The 12,668-nt window shown below is 38.1% G+C and overlaps 1 protein-coding gene across 1 annotated transcript in view; it reads left to right on the top strand.

Annotated features, from left to right (window-relative positions):
* NAALADL2 (N-acetylated alpha-linked acidic dipeptidase like 2) overlaps window positions 1–12,668 on the top strand; it is a 240,202-nt gene that overhangs the window by 167,476 nt on the left and 60,058 nt on the right. The window contains exon 10 of the mRNA XM_074153553.1: window positions 31–177. Coding sequence (XP_074009654.1) covers window positions 31–177 — 147 coding nt within the window. The remainder of the gene's footprint in view (window positions 1–30; window positions 178–12,668) is intronic.

Raw genomic sequence — 12,668 nt, 5'->3', positions numbered from 1 at the left:
GTAGAATTTTGATTTGTGTTTGTTTTTCAGAGCCAGAGCTTCAACTGTGTGGAAGAGCCACAATGTTGGGGATCTAACGTGAGTTCTGTGCAGATACAGGGAGATGCAGATTATTTCATCAACCACCTTGGAGTCCCTGCCACACAGTTTTCATATGAGGACATCAAAACATCCGAGGTACTTAGAAATAAAAATGGATACACTGAAAATAGCAGAAAGATAGAGTTAGATTTTCCCAGGTTATATCCTTACATGACAAGCGGAAGGTTATCTCCTATTTTAGATCTTCAGAGGGTTACCACAGAACTTCAAAGTGACTGACTTTATAGGGGTGTGGCATTCAAATGAAGAGGTAAATGTTTAGAACAAATGAAAAGAAAAAAAAATGGAGGACATAATGTTAAAAATGTTAATATTGCTGATAATATTATAGGTTACATATTCTCTAACCCAACTTTACAGACCGCTTTCAACATCGAGGAAATGAGTTTTGATGTGTATTTTTTTTCCTGCGTAGTAGGATGAGACAGCCTTCAAAATGAATTTTATATCCATTTTCACACTGTGGGCAAAATATGACTCTAGGATATATGTTGATTGTAAAAATCTTGATTGGAGTCTTCAAAACACCGCGTTCTTTTTCAGTCCATTATCCTCTCTGCAAGGTAAGTGGAAGGAAGAGGCACCTTACGCCGGTTGGAGAGCAGGCTGGAATTGGACAGAGATAAACTGTTAGGAAAGTTTGTTCTTTCCTCAGCCTTCTCTATTGTAGGTTGTGTTTGCACCTCGACACCTCAAACTTCCCCTCAGTTGGTCAACTGAGGATTAGGTGTGTTTTCTTGTAAATGTAACAGTGCATTGACTCCATATTCCCCTCATAATAGATAGAGCTATTAGATAGCTGTGCTTTATCTACATATACACACGTCTGCCCAAGTTCAAGGGCAAACCTGGAGCTGAGCTGAGCTGGGACGCTTCCTGGCACTGCATGCTAATACGCTTCTATTTCACAAATGCAAAACAAAACAGAAATATGTCAAATAAATTAGAGCATTGTTGTGATGTTGCTGTGTAAATTAAAAATAGATTAAGTCAAGAATTTGTGTAAATAAGGTGACCTGTTTCTAAACGTCACTGCACCTATTAGGCAAAGTATTCTATTTCAGATTAAACACAAGGCAGAGGCTGCACGGAAAATGTGAAGGCAGGAGGTCTGTGAGATCAATGTTTATGACAGGCTTGTGATCCAGTTCAAATTTCTCTTGCCACTTAGCAGCTATTCTACGTAGTTTTCATGCCAGATCTGCATATACAGGATCTCTAGAACATGAGAAAGAAACCGCAAACTTCAGTATATCAGAGTAATAAGTATTTCCCAGCAACATTTACAGTATGAACACTGAAGGTTATTTCTTATTTCTCTCCCTTATTTCTTTAAGCTTTGCCTTGTTTTTCTTTTTATATGAGCATCATCCCGTATCATTTTCCCTCTTCTTGGTGGAGCACCTTAAAAACGTAGTTTGATCTTCTGGACTCAACATTTTAATCTGATGACCACACTTGCCTTTTTGCCTTCATGAAAGGAGACAGAGGAAAGTAATTTTTAAAAGACCTACATTCGAAAGTGCAGTAGGGGACTTCTTCACTAAAGAGAAAAGAACTAACCCCACGGTTGCAAGTTAATTCATTTTGATTATGTCTGTCTTAGTAGAGTTTATAGCATGGTTACTGAAGTACTGGAACGTAAGTAAATCACAGAGACTGAGAAAAGTTGCCTTACCATGGCTGCCTAATGTTTGGGTACAAGGGAAAATATAATCTGGATTTGGCATGGTTTCAGTTAGAGATTTGATTGTTTCTTCAGCATTTTAAATCAAACATTAAACCGTTCAGCATTTTGAAGCCATTCCGATCACCTGCAAACTTATGCTGGTACAGGGGTATTTTGAGCTTTTTTCAAGATGGAAATAGACTGTTACTATTGATTTCTTTGTCGTTATAGTCGGTTTCATGAGGAATCCAATTTTTTAAATTATAGCTGGATGATCTCCTATGTTATCTGCATATTACCATCCTTTTCAGTGCATCCTAGTACATAATGATTCCTATCTGATAACACAGAATCTTAAATCCCTTCTGTGATAATGTGGTAGGTTACATCAATGTTAGCATTATCATTTTGTTTTGAGAAAAATAAGTTACTACGCATTATTTTTTAAAAAAATCCCACCTAGCCTCTTTTTTTGTTATTTATTGATGGACACATATTTAGCATGAAATATTTTATGGTAGCTGTCCCAAGTTTGGGTATGCAGGGCTTCCAGAACATTTACTTTTACACCTAGACCATAAAAGTTGTTTTCCGTATCTTCACTCCAACTTAAGTACAGGCAAGAAGTATAAAAATTACCTGTCACATTATTCACAGGCTAGACCAAGCTAGTGTAATACCATGGACCACTAAGCTAATTTAGAAGAAAAATGAAAAGAGGTTTCTTTATAGAAGGCATTTGTATGTAATATATGTAGAAGAGTTTAGAATTTTGACAGTTTGAGATTGTGTCCTCTTTAGAGAGAATGCATAATGATTTTTATTTCTGTTGAAATATGCATAACTTTTTGAAGGTAACTTTCAACTTTCATTAGAGCCCTTAAAAGTGATTTTCGCCCACACTGGTGTAATACAGAGCCCACTAAATCTTAACTCTTCAATGAATGTGGCTTCTCAGTTGTTTTGAGCATCTGTCTCCGCTTCCTCCCTTCCCCCCTCTTTTCTTCCTTTTTTTATCACTCTTTGGGGAAACTTACTGCACTTCCTTGATTTCAGTATTTACATGCTTAGACTGACACATCGTGTGCTTCTTTCAAAAGAAATCAAAAGCATTCCAAGTTTTCTTTGTTATGAGAAAAGAAACAGAGGAGCTGTCCTTGATGGAGAGAACCCAGGGTCTAGTTTACCGAAAAATAACTCCCATGTTGTGCGTTGCTTTTATCTCTTTCATGTGCTCGTGTTAGTGTGGAGGGAGGGCTCGGGCAGTATGGAGCGCCCTTCAGTCATTCTGCCTTGTGTCTGCTTAAAAACGAACAGGAAACTGGTGTTTATACCGATTTTTGCCTGTGTGGAAACAGTGCGGAATGTCTGTAAGTTGTGGGGTTCTGGTGTCAATGATTGGGAGCCCCGTTTTAATCTTGTGTTATGGGGGCCTTCAGCTGCTCTTTCATTTCTTGGGGTGTTCTTTTAATCAAGGTGAAGTTTTGAACTGACCATACAAATTCATAGAAATCAGGGTGGCCTGGGGAAGTTCTGGTTGTTGGCCATGGCTAAAGAGTGAGGACTCTATCCAGTCAGCGAGACTGGCCACACTGGGACCTTACCACAAATATCGTTGTCCCACTGATGACTGGGAAATTCTGTTTCCCATCATTATTCATTCACTGAGTTGGTTCTAGTTATGACCTTGACACGATGTTTATATTATTTAATTTTAGTTCAGTGAAAGTGTCTATGTAATTAGCCTCTGTGAGAAGTTTAATTTACTGTAAGTGGAACTTGTAGGAAGCATTTGGAGGGTTTTTTTTATTTTCGGATTTGCAACTGCCTTATCAATCATTGCAGCATAGGTAATTCAGTGGTGTAGTTGAAGGCCACTGGCTCTATTACCACATGAATAGCTACATCCGTTACCACTATAACCTCTAGCGCACTGTTTCTTAGATTTCACAAAATGAGCAATGAAAAGAAAGTTGATTTCTGCTTACCAGTGAGCTATTACCATTTCTGTGGCTGCCAGAATTTATTAAAAGCTACTGTTTCTTTGGAAGAACAGTTCTCTGTATCTCCGGTACACTCTGGACTGTATATGTCAACAAAGCTGAAAACAACTAGTAAACAATTTGCAAGCTGGGGAAGGACAGATAATCCCCAGTGACAGACACAACCTCTTGTCTTCGTGCTGCAATGTCTGAGCTGCAACTTTTCTAGGAACGTAACGTGGATTGTGATGTGAAGCAGCTGGATATATTGGGAACAAACTCCGATAACTGTCCCTGTACTTTTCTGACCAATTCTCTCTTACAAAGTTTCTGTCAAGGATTATTTATATAGATAATATATTCATGTAAAAAACACACATTTTAGATGCAGATAAATATATATGTATAAAATCAAGGTGGATTATGGAAGGCAGCAAAGCCTGTGGTGTAGTTTTTTCCACAAATTCTGGGTAAAGTGAGAAATGTAACTCCACAAACACAGCTTTGTACCCGTGTGCATATATCTAAAGCCAACTGGAGTTGTCTGATCTGTAATATTCTTTATTGAGAGCCGGTTTTGTATCACTGTGTAGTTCACTGGTCAAACAGTTACAGTGCTTAAAGTCAATCAGTTTTTATGTTCTGAAGTTTCAGTTCTCTATAGTCCTAATGCACTTATCTCAACATTTTGCATCACATCATTAATCTCACTGTTACTCCGTACCCAGATACTTCCAGTATGTCCTCCACTCCCTTTGCAGACAGGAAAGAGTTAGTTACTGTCTTGAGATTTCTGACTGACTACTTGGCTGATCCACGGCTGACCAAGCTCTTCTGGTAAATTTTATGCTGTTTTTCTTCTGTTATTATTTACGACACCCACTAACAATCAATTTATCAGATCCAAGTATATTTATCAAGGCATTCAATTAGAAGCATCGTGGCATCGTTTTCTTTGAAGGACCAGGGTAGACCTGGTGTCTATATACAACGCCAAGGTGTACTAACTTCAGCCTTAGCAACTCAAAATGGAATTTCCAAGCCTGTGGCATATGCATGAATGTTCTTAGAAGAGAATTAGCACCAGTTGTTTGAGCTTGATATTCCAGGGAGATTCCTGCCCTAAGCAGAAACCATAGACTAATGGGGAGTTTGCATGACATCAGGGTGTTGCTGTCATGATCTGCAGTTTGGTAGCTTTTCCATCTAAAAATATAGCTCTGCATGGCTCCCCTCCTTCCCTGTTTTACTCCTCCTGCCCTTTCTCATTGGTATATGTTAAATTTTTTAAGGAAATGCACAGCTGGTAGCTGCCCACGGGGAGTTCCGGGAGGTGTTTCATGCATGTATGAAAAAATCAAAATACTAGTGTGCTGAGAATACCAGCAACTCTTTGCGAAGGAGCAAATGTGTGTCAGCCTCAGAATGGCAGGTTGCTTGGAAACCCAGGATTTCCTTCTTCTAATCTGTCTCTGGAGAGTTTGCTGCTGTTGCATTTGCGGCTGAGAGATTTTATGAACTTTGTAGTAGAACTTTATGGTCAACAAGGTGTAGCACTGGCAGTTGGAGGTGTCAAGGTGAAGAGGGAGGTTTCATTGCTGTTCCTGGACAAGTGATGAACTGCCAGTGTGTAACCAACGATAGTTCAAACAGTCCCCAGTAGATTGTCTTGGAACTACTTGTGAAGGTGGGTCCGAACCACAGCTGCCTTTCTCACTCATGGGCTATACTGTCCCATGTATAGCTGTGCTTTTGTTTATTCATACTATATTTCTTCTGGCCAACATGTTTTCTCTTTTCAATCCATCCTTAGCATAAATCAATGCTTTTTAATTTCTCAGTACATTCCTGGGTTACTCAGCGTAGAACTCACCAGCACTACATAAATACATTAATCCATCTGTTCGCTTGGACACTAAGTGAGTTGAATTTGGTAGTAAGAGCATGCTGAAATTGTTAAGGTTAATGACTCACTATTTTACAAGATAAAATATGTTTGATGTTCAATTGATTGCTTGAGTTGTTTTATTGAATAATATCGATATTTAACTACTTAATTTCGTGGAAGAGCATCTTTGTTATTCCATTTGTGTTAGTGAAACTGATGACGTTCTCATCAGTTGGATACTTTGCTCCAAAACAAATCTGTTTGGTCTCACAAATCCTAGTGTTTTGATGTCCCAAACATTCCACGGTGCATCCAGGAGGGGAAAAAACTTTTCATAAACCTGCCGTACAGTGACAAAAATGCTTCTTTCTCATTCCCACTGCACAAATACATGTTGTTGCTGTAAAATGTCCTTGCGGATTCTCTCGTAAGCTCTTCATTTTCTTGGAGTTGACTGAGGGCGGTTGAAAGTCAGTCGAAGAAAGACAGCCTGGAAGTTAACAGGGTCAATGGGATATGGGAAAACGTGAGAAATTTGGGCTAGACACCCATTATTGCTTCTGTTTGCTACCCTGCTGAAGCATCTCATTACTGAAAACATGTATTATCTAAGGATAGAAGGCACTGGATTGTCTCTCCTCTCTGGAGAAGTAAATTGCCTGTTGCGTTCAAGATTACATTTTACCATTGTTGTTCTGAGTGGCTAAATTCAACAGACGCAACTAAAAATCTTCTGGCAGAGTATCTGGAATAAATATCAAAACATGGGTTTGTGTCAGCAGACATTAGTAGCGGAGCATTCAGCTTTGTCTTTTAATACTTCGAAAAAAAACATCAAGATCACTGGACTATCAAACAGCTGTGATTTGAGTCCATGATAAATTCTCTCAAATAAAATTTGTAGTGTTTGATGTATCTTATCAAGGTCATTAAAGAACTGTTTAATAAGGCTTTTGATAAATAAATACTGTCTTTGAAGACATTATTGTTGTTCTAAGCAAAAGCCCATTCTGATTCTTACTGCAAAATGGTGAACCTCCCACCTACACAGTATCTGTCCAGTGGATAAAATCAGATTTCTTCATTCAGCATAGTAACTTAAATAGGTTTTTAAAACACTAAAAATAAAACCTGGAAATAAGAAGCATCGAATCAGGAAATAAAAGCATTGTTCTTTATAATATTTGTGATTATGAAAGACATTGTCACTGGGGTTCGTGGCTTATAGCAGGACGTTGTTAGGATGACCTTACTGGTGACATCACAAGGTCAGTGCATGTCATTACCACAACATGAAAATAGAAAATAGATTTCATATTGTTTCTTTTCTAAAAGCTCTTCAGTAAGCTGAAATGGTAAAAATACTAAAGAAAAGCCTCTGAAACTCCTTCCGAAATGCCCATTTTCACAAAGTAGGGTCATTCTGACTTTGAATGAGATTTTTGATACACATTAGGCTGTGGCAAGTGAAAAGCTTTGCTTTCAGAAAATAATTTAAAAGCATACACATTTTATGTCTTTAGTTTCATTTAAGTAATAACCAGTGAAAACCAACTACTATATTGCTTTATAATCCTTTATGGATTTTTGGAGGTAATATTTAATTGGATAGCAAAAACATTTGCTAGAAAGGGAAGAGTCAGACTACTAGTCAGATGGAGAAGCACGTGCTCTCTTCTGCAGTGTATTTGTAGCTCTAAGGGCGTTTATTAGTAAGAAATCCTATATGCCATACATTAATGCCTGGTGTTATTCCGTTGGTTCAGTTTAACCCACACGTTAGAGAGCCACGCTTTGGCTTCAATATGTTCTATGCTAGATAATCCACTTTTTCAGGAAATCTATTTAAAAATCTCCTTGAGTCTGCAGCAGCCTCCCAAACTAAAAGTATTCCAGATAGTTGATGAGGAGCCATATTTTAGTCTATGAGATACCCTTTTCCATTACTCTTTTTTTGATCTTTGTTCCAATCCAAACCTCTGGTTCAATCTCTTACACCCTGCCGGGAAAAAAAAATGGAAAATGGAGAAGAGGTGGTCTTTTAGCCTGGCTGAGGTGAAACACCTGTTTCACAAAGGGATACAATTGTCTGATTGCTGCCAAGACACCATATGCCGATGGCTTAACTTAAGGTAAAATAGAAGAAGGAATTAGCGAGAGCCTGCAGTGCAGATTTCAGAGGTATTTTTGTTCTTCTCACTGCTTTCTCTTTATCTTTTCTTCTGACGGGGCTTTCTCCTTCATGCTATGACAAATTTTTGGCAGTGGTTTTGAATACAGATGCAGACAAGTCCTCGTGCAGTTGTCAGCCTCTGGATTTCTGGGTAATAGTTTTGGGCACCAGCAGAACTTTATAGCGCGTGCTCTGCAGGTGAATTCAGCCTCCCAACTAAACTTGTCGCCCAGGTTGGTTCTGAAGGTAAGCACCGACTACTTGCTTTGTGTTTTAGTGACCAGACACTGCATGTTTGTGTGCTTCCCTGGGGTTGCTGCAATTCCACTCTTCATGCTGTTGTATTACAAGAAGAGTCAAACAAGTTAATAGCTCATAGAACAGAGGCAGCATGTATGTATACATATGTGTATATATATACACACACACATATATATTTATATTTGTGTGCACAGGTAACATTATATTCTTAGTCCTGATGCAGCAGAAGCTTCATACCCCTAAATTCTCCTCTATTAGACGTTATTCTTTGGTCTAATTGAAGAAAATAAATAGCTTTCTCTTGGCTTTCATCCTTCTTTTGTGTATTTGCATCGTGGACTTTAGCAGTATGAGATGAGTGGTTTTATACTGTTGGCCCTACCTGTACACTTTTCAGAAGGATTTTTGCTCTCTGTTGTACCTTCCCAAGACTTTTTTACTTTTGTGCAATACAGAATTGGTGGCACAAACATTGTGAAGTGCTGAAGGGCAAAGCTGGTGCAAATATGGACAATACAAACAAATACTAATAAGAGCAATGTCAAAATGGCTAAGGAACTTTAGTCTAAAGACTGTGTTTTTCCAAATTGAGCATTATTCCCGAGTGGAGAAACCTCCACTGGATGTTATTTGCAAAAAAAACCAAAAGCAAACAAACAAATAAACAAAAAAAACCCCAAAAATCCCAACCAAAAGAAAAACCCCAACACCCCAAAACCAACATTCTGGAGGCATTTGTGTATTCTTCACCACGTTAAGGACAGAGAGATGTTTTCTTATAAAAGCTGGAGAACATTGAGCAGGCAAGAAAAATCTATTCAGATATGTAATGAGAAAATATTGAGGAATTATTAGTTAAATAAAGTTTCCTAACTGGTAATTGAACTGTTTCTAATAACTAATAATCTAACTAATAATTCTAACTAATAGTCAAGAAAACAGGACTCTGTTGTGGATGCAGCATTGTCCTCCTCGTAAAGAAAAGTATTTATTGTACCCCCCACAGAACTATTTCCAGTTCTATCACAGTGTGTGGTAAAATTTGATTTATTTTTTTTAATGACACCAAAATAGATCTCTAAAGTATTTTGGTATTTACTCTGTTTTACATTAAGTCACTGGAAGTGCTGTGGGATTTTATTCATGATTTAAACTGCACTGGTTGAAAGTTGGTGTTTAAATTGTGAAGGTGTGCTGTAGGACAGTAAACAAGGGATGGCAAATTTAGAAGGCAAAGCATTCTGTTCACTTAATTAGTTGAGGAAAGATCAGATAAGTTAGAAAAATTAGTCTAGTAAATCAGAAGTGAATTTTAGTGCAAGTGTCCATCATAAATAAACACGAGTAAGCCAGGTTTGGGATTATAAGGGGGTTTTTTCCTGCATTTTTGATCCGCATTTAATTGATTCATAAATCAATTAATTACTGTCACGAGACCCAAGGGCAGCAGGAAATTGGGTTCAAATTAAAAAAAAAAAAAGGAGGCAATTTGTTTTAAGATTGAAAGTTGAATGTTCAATCGAAGTTTAATCAGAAGTGACCCATTATTTGAAAAGTGGAACGTCAATGTCTTTCTAATTTCACAGAATGCTTCATTAAATGAGGATTGAAAAGATGAGGTTAACTGATCGTTCCAAAAGGAAGATGAGACAAAGGACGGGTTTGGAAGCCTGTTTCCAAATACATGTTATGTTTGTTCAGTTTCCTTCTGAAGAATTCATAGAGAAACCAAATCGTTACACTGGGAATTCAAGGATTATTGGCGTGGTGCTTTCTAGATTGTACAGCTTGTATGATAAAAGCTTAGCTTCATATGGAAGAGCAAAGCTTCTTAATCCATTTGGATAGCAACGTACCTAAAGAACATTTTACAAAAGGCAATAAAGAGCAAGGAGAAAATTTTCAAAGGCTTGGCTGGAAGTTGGGCCTCCTAAATTTTAAGGCGTCTCACAGTGCTCTGACTTTGAAAAAGTTTTTTCCATAAATCGATATAATCTTGAGAGCATTCAGCTGCACAACATGTAGAACAACTCTGCCCATTGTACAACGTGAGGGCGATGCTAGTGTCTGACTAGAAATCAGATAAATTTTGTTTAGGAAGCGAGCGTGGGAGAGTACGAGGACAGCGACTGTAGCTGTAACTCCTACAGCGTGTGAAAAACATAAAGGAGTAATAGAGTTGGGTTTAGTGCTCTTTAGATTAGCATGTCCTTTTTTTTTTTTTTTTTTAAGTGTGTATTTGCTAGAAATTTGCTTAGTAAATTGCTGTTAAAAAAAGCCCCAACACTCACTTGTTATTGTGAGCTTGCTGAAAGAATAAATGATGAGCCTGGTTCAGTTTCTCACGGTTGGAAAGCGATGCTCTTGCTGTTAAATGCTGAGAGGGACTCTTGAAACATCATCTAGACTTCAATCTAGCCCTGGGATAAAGAGTGGGCTTCTGTTGCTTGGAAAGTTCATGCAGCTTTCTCTGATGAGTCTACTGCTTGAAAGACAATAAAAGGCAAGAGAAACAGAACGTTTGCCTTTCGAGTAGTTCTTTATGGAGGTGTCTTTTATGAAAAAAGAAAAGGGAACAACAACTGTTTTAAACGTTTCCCTTCATAAGTGCAGAGCGAGACATTTCAGATGTCAGCAAGTTATTTCAGATGGTAATCTTGGATTAACTGTTTGCGAGTGTTACCTGTCAGCACACACAGAGAATAATAAATGGTATCTATAAATATGGACAAATATATAAAATTGTAGTCATTTGTTTTCTTTCATGTGCACTCCCTAGGAAAAAGCTTTGTTTTCTGGGCAGAAAGCTTAATCATGCGAAAATACTCAAACCTGCTTAAAGCAGTGATTCTTTTCAAGATCTTAGCAAGCCGGGTCTTGATTCCATCATGAGCAAAATGACTTGATACTTGCGATGACAAAATGCATTTTGATTTATTTGCTGATTGTTGCTTATTTATGTTGTGTTCCTTCAAAAGGCAGCAGTTGAGGGAGTAGCAAGGGCTGCCTGGACACCTTGGCCAGCTGCTGGGCTCTCAACCAGGCTGGAAGCCTTTGGAAGGAGGGTTGATTCCTCACTGGCTTTCAGAGAAGGAACATACTCATCTGGGAGAGTTCTCCGGAGCATAGATGTGGCAAACAAAAGAGCAAATAGGCTGGTGTGAGAGGGGGAGAGTAATAAAAATCAAAAAGACCCCCAAAGCTTTCAATACAGAAGGGACTGACGAGAAGAGCAGGGAGCGTATTCATAGTCTGACCGCAAGATGTGTAGGAAAAATAATCCCTCCTTTCCTGGGGATCCTGGCAGAGGTTGTCGCAAAGTGGAAAGTCACTGAAGGGTGGCTGGGCTGAGGAAGAACCTAAAGTCCTTGTGCAAAGAAACAACAGGCAGAAGTTATTTACAAAGTGTTTTTTATTTTGTTTTACTTTTGCTTGTTAATAAAGGCTGTTGTCCTGGATTTGGTTCTCATAAAACCTAGTTTTAAAGAAAAATAAAGTTTGTCTTTTCAGGTGTTTGCCTCCAGGAAGATATGAGGACTGATCCACATCACGGCTCTAGCAGATTTAGGGTTCAATCCCACCACTCACTTGTGTAATTCAAACACTTATGACCTAGTATTTCTTTCCATTTAAGTTGTGTAAGAGGAGCAAGACCTTTTGCTCCATGTGGGCACCTAAATTAGGAGAATGGGTAGGAATGTTTACTTTCAATGTTTGTATCTCTCACCAGTGAGTATAGGATGACTAGAATCCTAACGGGTGCTCCGCAGGTGTGTGTCTGGAGGATTGTGGGATAAAAGCCAGTTAAGTGGGGTTTCCCACCTGTACGGGCATCTCATCCATCGAGTTTTAGATTCCAGATAAAGAATATTTGTCTAGATGGAGCGATAATCTGATCTCGTGTAGCAAATCTAATTCAGTAATCATTCCCTTCACTGACTCTCAGTGAGGTACTCAAAAATGAATATAAATAATGTAATTCTTTTTAAGTTATTGATTGCAATTATGTGAATGATGATGAACAGCATTAGCACCACCATCGCAGGATGTGTGTTCCTCAACCTCCCCCGGTCAAACGACATGGCTCTGTAAACTAGTGCGTGAGTTTAAAACAAAGATGAACAGGTGTTTTAAATTAATCTTGAAGTATATATTTTGTCTTCATAATAAATGATTTTGTGCATCTTCTCCCTGATACCTAAAAATTTTTTAAAAAAAAAAAAAAGCATTTCTGAAGGAAGAACAACTTCATTTATTATTCTGGTACTTCTGTAACAAATTATACAACACAGAGATGCATCACTGAACACAGAAATTAGTATGAGTCGGTGCTAATTATATATATTCTTATTTTTTTTAAAGAAAGTGGTGGGAGCTGACTACCAGAAATCATCTTCTAGAAGTGTATGGCAATACTGATAGAATATTGATCATGGAGGCATTAATTTATAGAAAAAAATTAGCAAACTTACCAACGATGTAAGATACCTTTTTGAGACATACCTTTCACTGAGTTTTCTTAAACAAGTCTATGAGACGTATCAGACTGGTCAAAGAAGCTTAATTTAGCCGTGAATGTGGTAGCTCAGGAGG

Source organism: Numenius arquata, chromosome 9, assembly GCF_964106895.1.
Source record: "Numenius arquata chromosome 9, bNumArq3.hap1.1, whole genome shotgun sequence".
In the NCBI taxonomy this organism is placed as follows: domain Eukaryota; kingdom Metazoa; phylum Chordata; class Aves; order Charadriiformes; family Scolopacidae; genus Numenius; species Numenius arquata.
The sequence above is the reverse complement of the archived record's forward strand: the minus strand, read 5'-3'. Positions and strand labels throughout refer to the sequence as shown.